Here is a 20510-nt window from a genome sequence, read left to right on the forward strand (position 1 = left end):
GGCGCTGTGTGCCCCAGAGCAGGTGTGGCAGGCGCACAGGAAGCGTGGTATCCCCCACCGGCTCGGGGAGGGCAGGCGGTTCAGGGAACAATCGGTCACTTTCGCATTTAACAGAATGCTGTGGCCAGGACTTCAACCCCACTGTGAGCCGGGGCCTAGAAGTAAGACCCACGGCTTCAAGATGATCCCCAGCTACTGACTCCTGCGCCCCCAGTCCATCATGTGGCTCACTGTGTGAAAAGCAGGAAGAGAACAGTCCCCCTGAAATCCTTGGTGCTCACATCTGCCGTTCCCATTAAGAAAAGCTGGACTGAGAGACTAGAACCTCACAAATAAAAACCGTGGAAAATCCATCGCTCGCCAAATGGACGTAGGAGAGGAGCGAGCACGAGTTAGGCTGAGACAGGAGATGACTGTTTATGTGAAAATTGCTTTTCCATGGGTTTTGGGTCTAAAACTGATACTTTTCAGAGGGACTGAAAAGAATAAGATGTTGCTTCTGTCATAATAAAGTACCTTTTTTCTATGAAGCTTAAAGCCTTTCCCTCACTGTATCTCATTTTCTTCTTTTCCTCGGAGGCTGGGATTAGGGAAGCTTTTAACAAACTGAGAATAGCATCTAGGGAATAAGGTCCCTTCGGGCTGCCCTTGGAGCACTGACTGGGACCCTGACCCGCGGGCAGGCCACCATGGTAAGGAGCCGAGAGAATGGATAAATGATGGAGCTGAAGGAGGTTAGGGACTGGGCAGGCTTTGGGGTTGTTGGATGTGGGGAGGCGAGGCAAGGTGGGTACTCAGGTGTGTGGCTCAAGTACATGAGGGGCCCATGGTGTGGCCAACATCAGCACAGACCTGGCCGCCATCTGCAGGCCCTGCCTCCAGCTTCTGTCACTTTCTAGCCCTTTGACCTTGGACAGGTCACTTGACGTCTGAGCCTCAGCTTCCCCGTCTGTATACAGGGTTGGTAATACTGGTACCTGTTTCACCGGGTAGCAGGGAGGGTGAAGGAGTTATTGCAGGAGGACATGCGGGTCCACGCTGGCCCTGACCATGCATGTGAGGCCATGTGCCACGTGTGTGGCCCAGGCCTGGCACACGCCTGCCCCAGAACTGCCACTGTTTGCCCAGCACGCGCCACGGCCTCGGGACTGTATTAAAACGTGCAGTTTGGAAGTCTTAAATCTCTGGTTCTAACAAATAACACCTAGCAAAGAGTGGTTGGCTGGTACTGTTTCCTCTCAGGACGTCCTGTGTGGGGGCCTGTGAACTCGGCCAGCCCGGTGTCAGATGGGCACCAGGACCCAGGGAAACCCACCTGGTGGTTGAAAGTGTACGGTCCGCTCCCCTTGGTCCACGCCCCGGGAGACAGCCCGCCAGTGTTCCCGGTGCTTTTCCCATCATTGACTAAACACCCACATTGGTCTAAAATCACACCTGCTGCCTTAGCGATGCTTAAAGAAACATAAAAATAGGAGCGCGTAACGCCACTCACTGGGGCTGTGGGCGGCTTTTGTCTGTCGCCGTTCAGCACAAGCACAAACGGGTGCAAAACTACCCAGGCTTTGCCATCATGGGGGCACTTTGAAGCGATGGTTGGTGTGTGGCAGTTGTTCACCAGCCCAGAAAGCCCCAGCCGGTCCAGAGGGCACCTTCCCGGTGAAACCTCAGCCACGGCTGTGCAGCCAAGCGAGACGAGCCAATGGCATCGCGGGGCCCTGGCGCTGAGACGGCTTTCCCACCCTGAGCAAACCTGAATGAGCCTGGGCCCGCGGGCAGGCTGGAATTAACACTCAAGGCTCGGTTTCCCGTTGGTTAGCGGCAGAAAACTATTTATTGGCTTATTTCAAGCCAGACGGAGAGAGGCCTGGGACTTGGAGCAGAAGGTGCTGAAGTCGGGTGTGCCCTGCCTGTCAGGTGGGACGGGACCCTTGAGATATCCCCACCCTGCAGTGATGGAAGGCAGACCCCGCCACCCCAAGAGCCCGCATAGGAGCCCTCCGGTCCCGCTGTCCCCTGGGGTCAAGCGTGCACCCAAAACGGAATAGCATTTCAACCGAGGCTTTTCCTTCTCCTGGCAGGTGGCCCGACAGCTCCAGCCGTCCGTGGTGTGGATCGGCGACACGGAGAAAACCTTCTACAAGAAAGTACCCAACGCCGAGAGGATGGTGAGGGCTCCCCCGGCGTTGCTTACTCTGGGCTCTGCTTTTCTCCGAGGGGGCCCCTTCCCAGGCTCCCTCTCCTTCTCAAGAAGGCCTTGTTTTTTCGAGGGAGGAAGGAAACGGGGCGGAAAGGCTCAGCCCTCTCCCTGGGCCCTCAGTACTTGTCCGTGTCTGAAAGGACGCAGCGGGCTGATTTCATGAGGCGTCGTTTAGAAGCAAATGCAGGGCTGTGTGGAAGGAGGGAGAGGGGAGCTAAAGCCCCGTCACCTGCGTCAGAGGTAGGGCGAGATTTAGGGAACTCTGCTCCGTTAGAGCAAATGGCACACAGAGGGGTTATTATTAGGACTTCCTATTGTTCATAATAGTAAATAGCAGAGGGCCTGAAACTTAGGAACAAAGGCCATCAATGGAACTGTGAGAGCAGCGCCCGGGGCCTCCGGGGAGCCCTCTTTCAATTGCTTCCTTCCTGCTTTTCTCTCCTTTCAATGGCCCCCACCCCCGCACTTCCCCCCACAGATCACCACAGATTTCCCACACGTTAAAAAAATGTGCAGATATACATGATTGTTATTCCACATCAATTTGCTCCAAAGCAAATAGTGGTTAACTGCGAATTCCTGATTAAATTCGTAAGGATTTTAATCACTTTGGATCCTTATGTATTATGCATCCCTGTTAGCAGGTAGGGATGATTTGGATGAAGAATGAAAGCTCAATCTTTCCTTCCCCACAGGGGCCTTGATTGGCCTGTCATTTTAGAGACTCTTACGAGGACTCGGTTATTATTTAGTCTGCGAACCTAGTGGTTAGCTCCCTCTGCTGGCGAAGTTGTACATGTGAAAAAAAAATCCACTTAGAGGCCAACTGGAAGGCTGGGGTTACTAGGAACCAGACAGTAAATCTGAAGAGAAATGCCGGGCGGTGTTTAACCCACGCTGCCACACACCTGATGCCATCGGACGCTTTGTCTCACTCATGGGCAAGGGCTGCTCGACGTCCCACTGGACAGCAGCCTGAGGAGCAGGAAGATGGTGGGCAGCGGGGACTCCGGAAGCAAGGGTTCCTGGCCGGCTCTGTGTTCACCTTAGCGGGCTGTGTGTCCTTAAGCAAGTACCTTAACCTCTGCACTGGAAGAGTCTATCGCGGGAGGAATTCACTGCACTGACAACCATGGACCATGCCCTGGGGGGAACCCTAGGCCGCCTGATGAGCACAGCAGAAGGTTCCGAGCCCCATCATCACAAGGCCAGCCGGGGCCTGAGCCTTCCCCAGCACAGTGGGGGCCAGCCCCAGCGCCCCCTTCCTCCCCACTCCACCCCCGCCCCAGGAGAGCAGGGCTCCAAGGGGTGCTGGGCCTGCCCCTTGGAGAGCAGGGCTGAGGGGTTCCTGTTGCCTCAGGGACTCAGGGCCAGGGTTGGGCCAGCTCTGCTCTCCAGGCCCCCAGCTCTGGCTTTTGCCCTCAGCCAAGTCTCTGGGCCCGGGGCAGCCATGAGCATGGCCAGCCACATTCTGAAGGCGACCACCGAATGCCGAGCTGCATCACAGAGGAGAGCAACCACGAGGCATCGCTCGGCTCCTCGCAGCATCACTCGGCGACCTCAGGAATCCACCCGTCCCGGCTGCTGCCCCACAGGCTCCCCTGATCCCAAAGGCACTGAGGCACAGAGAAGAATTCCACCTGCAAAGAAACCGGAGCGGCCGTGCTTCCCCACCCCACCCCCAGCCACAGCACAAGCAGCACCCGGCGGCTGCCCCCTGGATGGGAGGGATTCCCGAATCACACTGGGAAAAACCTCACCTGCAGTGACTGACTCCACCCTGGATGCCTCACCGCAGTGAAGGTCACTCGGTGGTCAAATGCATGAGGCTCTCCGAGCCCTAAGGGAGGCAGGGAGGAGAGCCAGGCAGCGTGCGGCTCTGGAGCTCCAGGTCTGGGGACCCGCCAGGACACCAGGACGGCTGAGGCAGCCGCAGAGGCCCCGGGGCACCGAGTCTGTGTCAGGGAAGTGGCCCTTCTGTTTTGCAGAAGAGGACGAAGGCTCTAAGGGGCGCACAGCTGGCGGGGGTCGCCCTGGGACCCGGACACAAATCTCTTTGGATGCAGAGGCCACACCTTTCTCCCCACCTGGACCGCACCTGAGCACCAGCACCTGGTTTCCGTCTGTCCATCCGCCCCCCTCCTCATCCCCGGGGCCACTAGACCACATCCTGAAAACCACCCTGGGGCCCTCTCGTCTTAGAGCCAGAGGTGCGGGGCTCCAGGATCCCCACATTCCCCACGACACCCCTGTCCTCCATACCCTGGAGAAGCCCTTCCACGCCTAGGCTCTCAGGATGGCTCCCCGTACACTGCACCCCTGCCCAGGGCCTGCACAGTGCCCTCCCCTCCTCCTCCTGCTGGGGGCAGAGCTGTCCTCCACCCTCTGTGGCTCCAGCACAGCCGGTCAGCGGTGTTTGAGGCACAGGCGGTGAGGAATGAGGCACTGTCTGGGCTGCGTTTTCTGCACCATTACCCTTCCTTCCTTCATCTCGCAGCAGCCTTCCCGGCATCGCAGTGGGGCCTCCGGGAGGGACTGGCCAGCCTTGGAGCTGGCTGTGCCGTGGTTTTGAGGAGCTGACTGCAGAAAAGCACACTGCCATCGCTGCGGGGATGCTGGGCACTCCTTTGAAATTGCCCACAATGCCAGGTTTGCAGGCTGCAGACTGGCGGCAGGGGCGCGGCTGTGGAGTTTGCACTGGGGTGTCGGACTGGGATGTTGGCTAGTGTGATGGATGAGCATGAGGACCTCCTGCATAATGGATGCAGCTCTGAACCAGAACAGGGGTGGCCCAAGTGCAGGGGAGCGCTGACTGAATGGACTCACCTTTCACTCCGCCCTCCCAATGGGGCTGCGTCTCACCACCAGCAGGAATGTCACTCTGGACACAGCCCAGGATCAACATTTGATATCTAAACAGGCTAATTAAGTTCAGATGACCCTGCCATTTCAGGACTGGTAGCAATACCATCTTCTGCCCTAGAACAGGAAGAACTGCCCCATCGTCACCATGGCAACTAGGCTGCTAGAAAGGGGCTCAGACTGTGCAAGTGGGTCTCTATGCCCACAGAGTGGCAGTCTCCACCTTCGCCAGGACCCTGGGATCAGTTCTCCCACCAGACTCTGGGAAGCTCCCATGTGGCCCGTCTTAGACAGGACACCAAAAGCTTAAGCAACAAAAGAAAAATTAAATAGTATCTCATCAAAACTAAAAAAAAAAAATGTTTGCTGTAAAGCACATCATTGAGAAAGTGCAAAGACAACTCACAGAATGGGAGAAAATATCTACAAAATCATATACGGCTAAGTGACTTGTATCTGGAATACATAAAGAACTCTTACAACTCAATAATAAAAAGGCAAGTAACTTAAGGAAAAAGTGGGGAAACGATCTGACTACACATTTTCCCTAAGAAGATATGCAAACGGCCAATAAGCACATGAAAAGATGCTGAACTTCGTTAGCCATCAGAGAAATACTAACCAAAACCACAGCGAGACACCCCTTCACACCCACAGGGGTCGCCAGCGTTAAGTGATTGAGCCCACACCGAGCACTAAGAGGAGCACCTGCAGTCAGCACTCAGCGGGGGCTACATACTAGTATTATTAGTATTATTACCCTTGGAGACTTACAGCTGACTGGCAGAATGGGTGAGTGCAGGGGGATTGTTAGGGAGAACTGAGTCCCTGTGCTGTCCTTGGGGCGCCCCAGGTGTCTGCAGCCTCCATCGGACTTCCCCCAACAGCCCCTCCACCCGGGTCCTGCTCTTCCGGCCCAGGCTCTCCCTGCACCTGGGCAACCAGACAGAGAACTTGGCCTTCTCCCCGGTCAAGCAGGAAGGAAGAAGGTGAACAGCCACGTGGCCGCTGTGTGGCCGACAGCCTCACAACGGGAATGGACACCTGTGCCCAGAGCCCAGTCCAGCCGCCCACCCAGGGCGCCCCCGCCTTCCCTGGAGGACTCCTCCCTCCCCTCTCTGCTCCGCTCCCCTACCCTCCAGCGTGACCACCTGGGCCTGACTCCCAGCTCTGCGGGGCCGGACTCGGAGAGACACTGGGCCGCCCGTGGGCCTGCCATGGAGCAGGGTTCTAGAGCCCAGCAGTGTATCGTCCCAAAGGCCCCACAAATCAAGCACAGCTCTGCCCCCCTTAACCCCCCCCACCAGCTCTGTCACCCAACCTGCTCTTCACTTTTCCTCCTGAGTGGCATTTATCAAACGCCCTCTCCCTTCCCTGGGTGCCCGGCCTTTCCTGCGGGCAGGGCTCTCTCTGCCGGGGGGAGGGGGAGGGTGCGGACACACAAGGCCAGACACAGGTGTGGTCTCTGCTGGGGTCCACAGGCTGCTGCAGGGAAGCCGTGCATGGTCTTAAGCTCAGCATTCGCATTGTAATTCGCTCCATTGCCCCTGAACCAACTGAGAGCAAAACTGGTCAGGACTGAGCCGGGGTGTCCCTGCGCAGACTGCTCACACCGCGTCCTCCTCCTCCCTTCCCCCTGGGCCCTGTGCCTGGCCAGGTTCACTTAGAGCCGTGGTTCCGTGGCGACCTGGCCAAAGCTGACCCCTGGGATGGAAGTCGTTCTCCCTGGGCCAAGTCTTGCTTCTCTCCCTGGTTAGTGCTGAGATGCTGCTAAAATCGCAGGTTCACACGGTTTCCGAACTGCCTCAGAGGCAGCAGCTTCACCTTCACGTAACCGGGCGTTTTCAGACTTGAGATCCAGGACCTCGTCCCTCCTGTCCCTGCGGCCAGCAGAGGAAACCTCGGGGTCCCCTTCGGAACAGCTCAGGGGATGCGGAGCCCCGCAGGCAGACTGTCAATCCCAGCCAGCTCCCCTGCGCTGGGAACCCCACTGCCGTTTCCCGTTCTCAGGGCTGAGGTGCTGGAATGCCTTGCAGGTGCTTCCTTCCTACCCCTTCCAACTCCGAATGCCAGAGGCTGAGGACAGGAAGCGCCTGCTGTCAGGGCACCCAGACCAGGGAGCGGGTCCCTGCAGCCCAGGCCAGGCTGGGGAGGCAGTGCTTAGAGAGCTGGTGTCGCCCTACCTAGGCTGCAGGGTCTTCCGCTTACCATTTTCTCTGCACGTGGCTCATTGTCTCCCCTCGCTTTTTCCCAGAACGAGCCCAAACGCCTGAAAAAACACCTTCCCAAAATCCTGAAGCTCCTGAAACCCAACGACAGGGTTCTGATCGTGGGGACCACACGCCGCCCTTTCGATGCCGAAATTCAGTCTTTCTGCAGAGTCTACCAAAAAATCATCTTGGTTCCCAGACCAGACTATGCGTCCAGATACGGCAAGTACCCCGGCCGCCCCTGAGCAGTGGCCGAGGCTGGGCTGTCAGGTGCTGGGAGGGTGGCCCAGGCACCCAGTCATCGCCCGGTGATGTCCCTAGAGTGGCGTGCGCACCGATGTCAGCTGAGCTCGGTGCCACGAATGTAAATCGCTGGGTCACAGAGCAAAACATGCATCTCTGCTCTGTTGTTAACACAACTTCTTTTTACCCGAGAGCTAAGGACACTGGGCAGCGATTAGTATTTTGGGCCCTGAACGTGACAAAGCCCTCGTGGGTGCAAATGTTTCTTATGAAGAGTAGAGTGTGGTCACTCGTCTCGTGTTGTACCCACGGTGACGGTGTCTTTCTCGTATAAAACCATTTCTTTACACTGGGTCACTCTTGTTATTTTTTCAGTCTTGAAGAGTGAGTCTACTCTAGGAACATGTTGACTCACTTAAACACTAAATACAACAAAAGCTCACTTTTTCAATTTTTTTATTCTTGAAAAGATAGATTCAAATTCCACTTCTTTTGAAGCATTTTTGATGGGAACAATAGTAGGAAGAGACCCTGAGGGCAGTGGGGCCCGACTGGAAAGAGCCAGGACGGGCTCAGACAGGGAACAGTGGGGTGACCTTGACACCTCAGTTGACTTTTGAGACACCATGTTCTCTGCAGAGCAGGGGAATGGTTATGTCTCAGGGCCGTTGTAGCCCTGGCCGGAGGTGGTTGGCAGAATGTCTAGCACCAAATCCGCCCCCAGAAGAGCATGGGCTTGGTGGTGGAGAGGGAAGAAGGCCATCTGTAGGGTTGAGGAGGGGGGCTCTCTGCAGCTGTGAGTCACCTCCCCAGGGCTGAAAACAACACGATCTGCCTTTGTGGTCCTGAGGGCACACAGGCTCCGCTGGGAGTTCTCCCTGAGCTTCTCAGCACTTTGCTGTCAGATGTCAGGTGGGGCTCTGCTCATCGGGAGACTGGACAGGCTGGACCTCCGAGGTGGCTCAGCCCTGTGACGGAGTTGATACTGGCCACCACTGGCTCAGCTGTCAACTGGACAGCTGTCGCCCGGACAGCCTCTACCTATCCTCTGCGTGTGGCTTTGCACAGCACAGCCGATGGTCCCAGGGGGAGCATCCTAAGAGCAACATTTTGAGAGGTCCGGGCAGATGTGGAAGGATTCCTGTGGCCCGGTATTGGAAGTCACACAGAGTCACTCTACCGCCTCGGACTGGTCAAGAGCCACTCGCAGGGCCAGCCCACATTCAAGGGCAGTAGGTACACAGGTGTGAATACCACACATGTGGCTCATTGAGGGGTCACCTTCATCTCCCGCAGTGGCAGGTGGTGGTGGTGAATTCAGTGTAGAGATGGTGATAGGGGTGGCAGTGTGGCTCTAATGGAGATGATGGGGGTCACAGTGGCAGGAGAGGTAGAGGAGACGGTGGCCATGGTGACATGGTCGCGGTGTTTAGTATTCATGATAATTATAAAAATGACTAGGTCAGACTTAGTTTCTATTCATCCTTAGCCAGTCACAGTAGCACCATCAAAATAGAGGGGATATGGGGTCCTTTCTGGTTGGTCTTGAACTCCTGGTCAGCTAAAAGCACAACTCTCTCCTCCCCACCTATTACAAACTCCTAGCTTAGCCACCCCATTTGCAATGTGCGCTCATTTCTGTCTTGATAAGTTATGGTCCTGGCTTCATAAATCCATGTTATACAAAAAGTACAGGAGGACTCAGGTCCCAGTTCTTTCTCCATCCATCTAGTGACTTCTTCATCTTCTAGGACCTCCACTCAGTCCTTTGCATCCAACCAGCATCAAAGGAAAGGGAGAAAGACAGTATGGACAGTCTCAAAGGAGATTTTAGGGACCAGACTGGGAAGGCCAACTGTTCTTCCACCCATATTACATTGGCCAGAATGAGTCACATGGCCCCACAAGGTTCAAGGCGGGAGGGGTGTGTAGTCCAGCCAAGGAAGGCGTCAGCACAGAAATGGGTGACCACAGCCGTGTCAGCCCACTGACTCAGTGTGGAGGACCCCATGCTCCTGGCCTTATCGGAGCTTTCCCACTCATTCCTCACTCCCCTTGGCCAGGTGTCCTTTCTTATGCCTTTTTCTCCACCTCTTCCTCCTCCTTCTTTTTCTCCTTCTTCTTCTCCTTCTTCTTCCTCCTCCTCCTCCTCCTCCTCTTCCTCTTCCCTCTCTCTCTCTCTCTCTCTCTCTATATATATATATATATATATACACATATCACTCTTAATGTTATCTTAGTGGAATAAAATAGGGTATTATCCTTCACTTTGGGTTGAATAGTTTCTATTGTTTGACAAAACCATGGGCTCTTTAAAGGTGAAGCTATTTGGTGTACAAAAAAGACAGTTGTGTTCTTTTAATAAAATGCCAGTCACCTCTAAGGACTAGATCTGCAGATTCCCACCTGAGTCTCCTCAAGACAGCGTCATGGGGGAGGAAGGAGAAAGCGTCCCGTACCTGTGGGCAGGTGGCCATCCTGCACACGGCAGTTGTCGTGGGCCCAGAGCTCTGTCCACTACAGCACACGCTTCTCACGTATTTCCTTCTTGGGGGGGATTTGTTCAGGCCGCCATTTTTCGGGCATCACAAATGCTGCCCAACATTTCCTCCAGTGGCTGCGGAGTATTCCTAGCCACCGCGGCTGGGACGTCCATCTCACAGAAAGACTGTTCCTGTCTTTGCAGTGATCAAAATGGTCTCTTCCAGCCCATACGCACAGGCTGCAAATCCATAATGGGGGCCTTTGCTCAGCCATCCATCTCCCGGCCCAGAGCCGAAGGGGTAAGGAGCAGTCCCAGTCCACCGTCACATCCTTGAGGCAGCATCAAGGAGGGACTAGGCCGAGCGCAGAAGGGTGGGTCAGCCCAAGGAAGCGCAGTCCTTAAGGTTTACCAGATCTAACTCAGTATCTACCTTCTTGCCCCAAATCAAGCTGTTTCCTCCCAAATGTCTCTGCAGAGAAAACCCGCCCCAAGGTTGATTAATGCCTGTCTGGTCCCCAGAAATCCCTTTGGGCTTCCTTCTCTCCGCTTTCCTAATGCTGCTCCTCTTGCCTCTCTTCCCTGGGGTCTGTTTTGCTAATAACCGAATTCATCACAGGCCCCCATCCTGGACCCGGTGTCTGCTCAGGTGAGTCCTGCCCACATCTTCTGATTTTCCTGGACTTCTAGGCTGCAGCGGCCAGAAGCTCATCCATAGTATATTACTTACCCCTCATGCTTCTGCGAAATCCCAAATAAACACGAACTTTAAGTTACTGTGTCATGGAGCACCAGCCAGGGTGGAATAAGTTTGGATTCAGAATCAGAAGAGGAGACCCGAAGTCCCGATGCCTGGTCCCTTCCAGTCCAGGGAGTGGGGAGGGTGTCCATTAGCTGGAGAACTGAGGTGCCTTTTGCATCTGGGAGAGGAAAGTAAATAATATATCGCTCGGTCGGGAGGGCCCCTCTGCTGCCTTCGGCCCTCCCACCCTCGGTTCCCTGGCCCCAGTCCTCACGGCCACGCTCATTGTTGGCCCTGGGCCTGTCCTGCTCTTGTGTTCTCCGTGGGCTACAGACTCAGCAGCCTGCTGGTGGCTCCCGCCGCCTCCATGTGCCCACCAGGCTGTGACTCACTCTCCTCGGCCCCCTCACAGCCCCACAGCAGGTAGTTAAGGTCAAGAATGAGCCGGTGGCTTTGTCAAAGCAGCGAGGCTGTTCTTTCAAAGGCTGATATGTCCAGTTCATCTAACACGAAAAGGACGTCAAACCTGGTTGCCTTTCCCTTTCTCTGGATCTGGGATCTAAGTGTAGAGGTGGCTCTGGGCTAGAGGGCAGGTCCCACGGTTACCGTGACGCATCCCCAGAGCCCCTTACTGCGCCTCCATGGAACACTGGTGAGCTTTGAAGTAACCAATCTTGAGGAATCTTGACCAAATTCTACACGAGTACCAAGAATCATACACTTAGATGGTCAATGGTGTGTTTACACGTACACGCCAGACCAGAGTCCGTGTAGGTCTTTGCTCCACGGTTCATGAATCTTTACTTGTAGACATTCCTCATGTCGGAAGGGGGATGACAGGGTCTGTCGTAGCTCAATGGTTGGCAGGGGGAGTGCGGAGTATTTGCTGTTGGTGCCCTTGGCCAGTCCGCTCTGTGCTGCAGGTGGGCATTGGCCCATGGGTGCCCACGGATGAAGTTGTTCTGGGTCCCCAGCCTGGGGTACCCACCGGTCCTCAGCTTTAAGGACTACCCCTGAGACTCGCCCATAAAACGCGTTCCCTTCTCGGCGTCCAGTCAGCACTCCAAGCTGCTGCACTTTTTCAGATGCCATGAATTTGGGCAGGAGATAGACCAGATCCCTGGAACGATGCTGTCTGTCTGTGGTGGTTTGTTTTGACCATGGGCTGTGGCTTCTGGTGTCTCACCCTCCAGCAGTCATATTCTGATAAGGGCACTTCCTACCTCTGCAATCTGTCTTTACACAAGTAGCTTTGAAATAGCTTTTAGTGTATTTTGCATGATTTCCTATAACTGACGTGTAATGAGCAGTAGGGAACTTTGACACAAACCAGAATGACTAATAATAATAATTATTATTACTAAAACAACACTGACGCAGCTACAGAAACAACATGCCCTCCCTGCGCAAGAACAGCGGTCTCCCAGGTGCTCGGCAGACATCCTGATTTCTCACGCAGCCTTCCCCCGACCCATGTTCCAGGGAACCCCAAGGCAGGCTCCAGCTCACACACACCCACCAGGCAGTAGGTCCGGGGAGTGAGATGTTGCTGTAGGGGCCAATTTGAGGTCCTTGGAGCTCTGGCTGCACTCCTTGCCCTGACTCTCCAACCTTGAAGCCTAACCTTCCACATTTTGGAGACACCAGCAGGCCCTGTGGCAGAGTGTCCCCTCCCAGCACCTCAGCTCACCACCTGGCCAAGGACCCCCGCCAAAGAGGACAGTGGAGGTGAAGCGTTGGCATAACTCATGGCCTCAATGCCAGGCTCCAATGTGGTCACAGTGACATTGCCCATCATTCATTCCTTGGCAGTAGTTAGAACTTCGCGTTTCACTGAGCTTTTTTGAATCCACATGGTTGGATGACGTGGTCACTTCATAGACCCAACGGTGCTCAGATCAGGTGGCAATGGTTGCCTTTGTAAAAAGTTTTAAATATTCCTCCAAGAAGGTCGAAATGCTTTAGAGATGTTTGAGCAGATCTTTCCGGCTCTGAGGCAGGTGGCCTTGCCGATGGCCTCCCGTCTGCCTGCGGGCGCACCAGTTACCATGACCCTCACGCACACCCTGTCTTTCCAGAACGGGCATGGTTCTCTAAGTGTAGTATTATCTCCGATAGAGCGTGGCGTCCATTCTCTTAGTTAAGTAAACCTCAAGAGTCACTTCAAAATTCATGTTCACGACACCCTGTGTCCTGAGATCTCTCGGTTGCCCCGGGTCCCACTCACCCAGAGAACAGCTGGGCTCCCGTCTGGTAGGTCAATCAGGCTGCGTGTGTTCACAGTTGTTGGGGGCAGAGAATAAGGGTCGAGTTGCTCTATTTAATACAAGGTGTCTCACACCCACAGGGACCTGAGCCTATCCAGGCAATGCAGCTTTGTGCAGAGACCCGGATTAATCCTGCCTTCTCTGTTCTCTCTGTCTCTCCCACCGTCTCTGAAACAACAGTGTTGTGGCAGCAGATCATTCAGCGCCATGGAGGAGTCATCACGAGTGCCTTGAACATAAGTTGCCTGGCGAAGGTCACCGATGGCTTCACCCAGGGACACATCGTCCGGGTGGTGAGGAGTGTGCTCACTGACCGGAGACTCCGGCAGCAGCAGCAGAAGCCGCTCGTCGCCGTGGAGTTCATTGGGGCTCTCAGCACCATGGACCCCATATACCAAGAGGAAGAAGACAGCTTTAAGGTAAATGGAGCCCCTATGGTCTCAGCAGCCAACCCGCCCTGGATGGCAGGAATTTGAACTCTGCCATATGCAATGGAATTTGTGGGTCACAAACTCTTTCCATCCTGAGCAGTAAAACATGTGCCCTCCAAATTTTAAGAACATCATGGTCCGTGATCTTATAAATTAGCAGCCAGACTGCAGAATTGAGTAGCAGCATCAATACTATTGGGTTCATACACACACACACTTGCACACATGTACACACATGCCTGCACACATGCACCTGCACACACGCCCGGTCTTGTTTCTCCCTGGTTTTCACTTCATATTTCAGGCAATGGAACAAGTCTTGCATAGAGAAGACCATTCCCTATGTTACAAACAATGCTGTTTTTGTCCCATACTTGCCGTGGTCCACTTGAATTTTCAGGCACCAGCAATAGGAAATCACACCTATTAGGAGAACACACCAAAATTTAGTTTTCTAATGTTTGAATACATTCTGAGATGTTCAGACTTCCCTAGGTCTGGAGGAGACTTGGAGAACCAACTTTTCCCAACCTGTCTTCTATAGGAGGAAAGGGAGTTACAGAGGCTCTGTCCCTCCTTATCCAAGCACATTAGCAGCCTGCCCCCCGAAGCCCAGGCAGCGGGCACTCCTCAAAGTGCTTTTCATCCAGAGGAATGCAATGTCCTCTTTCTGGACCTGCATATAGTTCTTGCCCGACTGGGAAGACAAGGGAGGAAAATGATACCCATGCAGTGTTGCCCACCCCGATATCAGCCACTCCACCGTTAGAGAGAGGATCTGAATTCTCCCTCACCGCAGGCTCTGGAAGCTTGAGATTAGGAAGAGTCCCTCACACTGTAACCTGTCCCATCCACTCGAAAACTGTGTTTCCCTCCTGCTTTGCCACGAATGCTTCAAGGGGAGGTGGGAAATAGTCACAATGCTGATCCCCTGGAGGATGACCTGGCACAGTGGTTGGCAAACTTTTCCCGTACCGGCCCCGACAGCAGCTCTTTTAGGCTTTGAGAGCTATGCAGTCCCTGTCACAACTGTCCGATTTTGCATCATGGCGCGAAAGCATCCACCCACAGTAGGTGAATGATGGACATGGCTGGGTTCCAATAAAACTTTATTTGCAGAGACAGGCAGCAGGCCAGATCAGGCTCATGGGCCATAGTTTGCTGAGCCACGAGCCAGCAAAACTGGAAAAAGATATTTCCACTCCAAGCTGAGTTTTTGCCAGGCATTTGCATTCCTATTCTTGTTAACTATTCAAGCCTTGCTGGTATTAATGATAAATATTTATCCTCTTCAAGGGATATATCATATTTTTCTCTGAAATTCCAAATTTTCTTTTCCTTTTTCCTAAAATATCATTTTCTTCCTTATTTGGAGGAGCAAAGTTTAGGGTGATAAAGTACCTATGCTTTCTCTGAGCCGTGTTTTCCACTTTGCAAAATGATCCCTTGGTTCCTGGGGCCCAGTAACTACCATATAACTGATCATACAACTCAAGAGAAGTAAATGCTACCATTTCATACCCTGGGATGAGAACACATAGGCTTCTCACATTCGTTCTCGGCCTATTTGATCACTTCATTGTTTAAGGAAACTATATCATTTTACCACCATCTTCCTCCCCCCGCCCCCCAAATTCACTTCTGCTGCCCATTCATAGCTGCAGGGCTGGGCACAGTGCCTGCCCCATCTGCCTGTTCAACAAACTTGTTTAGGGGCAAGTTTCCTGAGCAGTTAGATAGATGGAGTGGCCCTGTCACACTCTTGAATAATCTGACACTGTGGCTATAGCTGCTTGTAACCAGCCGGTCACTTCTGTCCTGACAAACCTGACCTGTGCTCTGACAACGTGTCAGACTGAGGTCTCACGGAGCCTCCAAATACGTTGTCCCTGCACCGTAGACATGATGGAGGAAATATTGAGTGATAATAGTGTAATAATCAGAATACTGTTAGCTCATACATATTGACTACTTATGTGCCAGACACTCTATAACTCATTTAGCCCCCTATTTTACAAATGAGGAAACTGAGTTATGGAGATATGTGGGAGGCGGAATAATGGCCCCCCAAAGACATGTATATCCTAGTCCCTGAAGCATGTGAATATGTGAGTTTACCTGGGAAAGGGAGATTCAGGGAGCAGGTCAAATTAAGGTTGCTAAGTAGTGGACCCTAAAATGGGAAGGCTATCCTGGCTTGTCCCTGGGAGTCCACTGTGATCATCAGAAGTAAGAGGAAGGGATCAGAAGAAAGAACCAGAGAGAGAGCAACAGGAGAAAGACTTGGGTGCCCAGTGTCACCAGCTTGAGGACGGAGGGGGGCCCACAAGCCAAGAAAGCAGGTGGTCTCTGAAAACTGCAGAGGGCGAGGGAGCTGCCCTCCCCTGGACCCTTCAGGAGGGAGCACGGCCTGCAGACCCCTGATGTCAGCCCAGGGAGACCCATTTTGGACATCTGACCTGCAGAAATAGAAGATAATGTTCTGTTTTAAACCACGAAGTTTGTGGTACTTTGCTACAGAAGAAAAAAAAATAAGCAAGAGTCAAAGGGACCTTTGTTCCAGGTCACACAGCTAGAAAGGAGGAGACTGAAATTCAAACCTTATTCCAAAGCTAAAAGCCAATTCCATTACCCATATTCTCTACTGTGTCTCAATGAATCATCACCTAAGTACTTGGCCACCTCCCCTTACATGTTAGCCAAAGTTCAAAGAAGGATGAGAAGATCCCTGAGCACCAGAAACCAAGAAAAGTCTCCAATGCAGGAGCAGTCAGAAGCCTGGCGTGCAGCAAAGAGAGAAACAAGGCACAGAACACAAATGAGATTGAGTCGTGGCAGATGAAGTAGCAGCCCTGCTGCTTCTGTGACAGGCTCTCTGGTCTCCCCATATCACCCAGGAGGACCCGCTTCCAGACGCCATCAGCATCATTATAAAATCTGCATCTGGGTTGAGAGGCCTGGGTAGGAACAACTGCAATACTGCTAGGGAGGGAGGAGTAACGAGAGAGGAAGAGACCAAAGCAAACCCTCCTACTCAAAATGCATCTGAAAATCAAAATTCCAAACATTTTAGGAAATCTAATTCTAAGCATAATCTGGAAAAAAAAGTTGAAATTTATATAATGCAGATGTTCAAGAAAATAAATGAAGGCATAACTTTCCATATAAGCAAGAGTCAAAGGGACCTTTGTTCCAGGTCACACAGCTAGAAAGGAGGAGACTGAAATTCAAACCTTATTCCAAAGCTAAAAGCCAATTCCATTACCCATATTCTCTACTGTGTCTCAATGAATCATCACCTAAGTACTTGGCCACCTCCCCTTACATGTTAGCCAAAGTTCAAAGAAGGATGAGAAGATCCCTGAGCACCAGAAACCAAGAAAAGTCTCCAATGCAGGAGCAGTCAGAAGCCTGGCGTGCAGCAAAGAGAGAAACAAGGCACAGAACACAAATGAGATTGAGTCGTGGCAGATGAAGTAGCAGCCCTGCTGCTTCTGTGACAGGCTCTCTGGTCTCCCCATATCACCCAGGAGGACCCGCTTCCAGACGCCATCAGCATCATTATAAAATCTGCATCTGGGTTGAGAGGCCTGGGTAGGAACAACTGCAATACTGCTAGGGAGGGAGGAGTAACGAGAGAGGAAGAGACCAAAGCAAACCCTCCTACTCAAAATGCATCTGAAAATCAAAATTCCAAACATTTTAGGAAATCTAATTCTAAGCATAATCTGGAAAAAAAAGTTGAAATTTATATAATGCAGATGTTCAAGAAAATAAATGAAGGCATAACTTTCCATTAGAGGTATACACAAAGTTTTGAAACAAAGATGGAGAAATAGAATCAGAAGAGCTCATTATGAAAACAATTGCAAAAGGAAAGTGTAGAAATTAAAAATATAGTCACTAACATATATGGGGGAAATAAAAGAGGTATGAACTCTAGACTAGACATGGTCAAAAGCAGATTAGTGAACTGGGGGATGGTCCTGGGCACTGCCCAGAAGGCAGCACAGAGAAACAAGACGCTAACACCTATGAAATGTAATCAAGAGCCTTTAAAGGCATTACACCCAACTAAGAGAGGATTTTTGAAGAAAGCAAGAGAAGAAATAATTTGAGGAACAATAATTTTGAAGAAATACTTGCTGAGAATTTTTCTGAACTAAAGGCATGAGTTTTAGATTAAAAATATACTCCAAGGGACCAGCAGAACAAATAAAAATAAATCTACTCCTACATCCATTATTGGAAACCTGGGAACAAGACCACAGACGAGTCTTAAAAGATACCAGATTACCTACAAAGAAATAACATTTAGGAAATCAGTCAGCTCTCTGACCACAAGAGATGCCAGAAAACACTGAGGTCATTTCTGCAAAGTGCTGAGGAAAAACAACTGTCAACCTAAAATTATATCCAGCTCAGCTCGCATCCAAGAGACAGGAGAAAATAACATCTCAACACATACAGAGACTGAGGTAGTTTCCCACTCACAGCTGCTTCAGAGAGCAATCTGAACATAGTAAGTAAATTAAAGATGCTCATGACCTACAACCCCAGGAATCCTATTTCTATGTATATGCCCTAGAGACGTTTTCTCATGTGTATAAGGAGATATGTAAAAGTTGTGAATTTCAACATCATTCATATTAATAAAAAATTGGAAATAACCTATATGTCAGCAACTAGAGCATTGATAAATAATGTATAGTATAGTCATTCAGTGAAATATTACTACTACAGCCCAGCCGGCGTGGCTCAGTGGTTGAGCATCAACCTATGAACCAGAAGGTCATGGTTTGATTCCCGGTCAGGGCACATGCCCAGGTTACAGGCTCGATCCCCAGCATGGGACTTGCAGGAGGCAACCGATCAATGATTCTCTCTCATCATTGATGTTTCTCTCCTCTCTCTCTCTCTCTCTCTCTCTGTCTCTCCCCTCTGAAATCAATAAAAATATATTTTTTAAAAAGAAAGAAATATTACTACTACAAAGTTTATAAACCAAAATGTTTCTCAGGTTTCAAACAAAATGTGAAGGCTGAGGAAAATGCCATCACGGGCCCGAGTGCAATTAATTAACTGCTTTGTTGATATTTTGGCTCCAATATTCCTGCCATGTTTTCAGTGGTCTCCCTTAGAGTGTTCGTCTAATCTCCCATGGTGCAACACGGACACCAGTCCAACTTCTAGCAGCTTCTGTGCACCAGAGGGGCCATTCACATTAGCAAGAAAACCCACACCCCGGGATAGAGTAAGACTCTGGGAGACAGGTGACTTCATCGGCAAGCGCTGTTGGTTAGATTAAGCCTATGGTTCTCTGAAACCATTAACTCTTTGAGTAGAAGCCCCAAATTGCATAGAAATACCAGTGACAAAGAATTTGTATTAAACATACATTAAATGCCCAAAGTTTAATGGCAGCTTGCCCCTTCCATCTTAGCAAGATCTTCTCTGTTTTTTAAGAGTATTCCAGTGCATTCACGTCATTTTGACATTTTCCTAAATATTTGTTTTGTTTCAGAACTGGTATGCCAAAACCCCTATGGGTAAAAAGCGTGCCTTGGCATTGATGGGAGGGAACACAGGAACTGCAAAGGATAAAGGACAAAAGAAGGGGAAAAAGGAGAAAAAGAAGAAAAAGTAATGCCTTTCTGAGGAGCCATCCTTGAGTCTCTCTCGGGGATGACGGTGGCCCCGACTCTCCAGTCTGAAGAAGACCCACGCTGATGCCGCAAGCTCCTCAGCCTCTGACTTGCTCGGTGAGACCTTTGCTGGGCTGTACACCAGGCTAGCTGTCCGTGGCAACTGTTTCTAGAGCTTGTAATTGTTCCTTAGTCCACGTAAAGTTTGTCCATAACCAAAACTCAGTCTTCACACTCCATGACGTTTTCAAGTTGGATACTTCATCTCATCAGTACTAGTTGCCAAATTTAAAATTTGATAGTTAGGAAATACTCTAATTTGACAACTAGTAAGTAACTAGAATCTATTATGAGAACACTAGCTTTTTATTAATCCATATATAATGTATATTCTCTTGCACATATTTTAATAAATTAATTCTTTGCTCTATTAATAGACCTTTTATAATGGAATAAAATTATATTGTCCTTTAACTGACTCAGTAATTTGGTTGCTTGAGCTAAAAACAAACAAAAAGAAAACAAAACTTTAAATTTAACTGTGTCCATCTTCTGACTTCGAAGATGGGGAAACTAAAACCCAGAATCATACAGAAATAGAATAAGAAGAGATAATTATGAAAAATACCATAAAAAGAAAGCTTAGAAGTTAAAAATATAGTAATTTATATAAAACGAAAAAAATAAAAGAGGTATGAACTCTAACTAGACATGGTCAGAGAGCAAATTAGTGAACTGGAAGATGGTCCTGGGGGAATTAGCCCAGAAGACAGCACAGAAAAATAAAAAGATAAAATCTATAAACTACAGTTAAGAATCTTTAAAGACACTGACACCCAACTAACAGAATTCCTAGAAGAAATATCAGAGAAAATAATTTGAAGACGTACTTGCTGAGAATTTTCCTGAAGTAAAAACATGAGTTCTCAGACTTTTAGAACATTGGGACTGAAGTAATTGCTCTTTAGTTCCCTGTCTACTACTCTTGCAAAGCACCGGAACAGTGACAGGCCAATGCTAGATGAAAACTATGATATAAAAATAGGATAAATGTGGAAAAGAGAAAACCTAAATGAATAAGTAAAAAAAAATTTTTTAAGCTGAATAAGAAATCAAATAAAGAATAGAAAAACAAGGATTCAAAGGGAAATTTGAATTTTATATGAATATGAAAGGAGTGGAAGATAGTCACCCATTTCTCAATTGTGGTGAGAGCACAGGAAGGAGACTCACATGGAGGTGGGATGAATGTAATCTGAGATTTAGTTCTACCACAGAATGTGGTACAGTCCCCTCCTCTGTAGACCACAGTAGATGTCACAGTTTTCCTGGATTCCCAGGAGGTTGGATTCAGTGCTCAGAACCACCAGTGGTTCCAGGTGTCTCCTGGCCACCAGCACATGCCCGTCAGCTGTGTCTGTGCAGGAGACC

At 50.6% G+C, this 20510-nt stretch overlaps 1 protein-coding gene across 1 annotated transcript in view; it reads left to right on the plus strand.

Annotated features, from left to right (window-relative positions):
• IQCA1 (IQ motif containing with AAA domain 1) overlaps positions 1–19509 on the plus strand; it is a 116929-nt gene extending 97420 nt beyond the window's left edge. The window contains exons 16-19 of the mRNA XM_005871709.2: positions 2079–2165; positions 7314–7491; positions 13184–13422; positions 18959–19509. Coding sequence (XP_005871771.1) covers positions 2079–2165; positions 7314–7491; positions 13184–13422; positions 18959–19081 — 627 coding nt within the window. The 3' untranslated portion in view covers positions 19082–19509. The remainder of the gene's footprint in view (positions 1–2078; positions 2166–7313; positions 7492–13183; positions 13423–18958) is intronic.
• The last annotated feature ends 1001 nt before the right edge of the window (positions 19510–20510 follow it).

This window comes from Myotis brandtii, unplaced genomic scaffold (genome assembly GCF_000412655.1).
Source record: "Myotis brandtii unplaced genomic scaffold, ASM41265v1 scaffold354, whole genome shotgun sequence".
Taxonomy (NCBI): domain Eukaryota; kingdom Metazoa; phylum Chordata; class Mammalia; order Chiroptera; family Vespertilionidae; genus Myotis; species Myotis brandtii.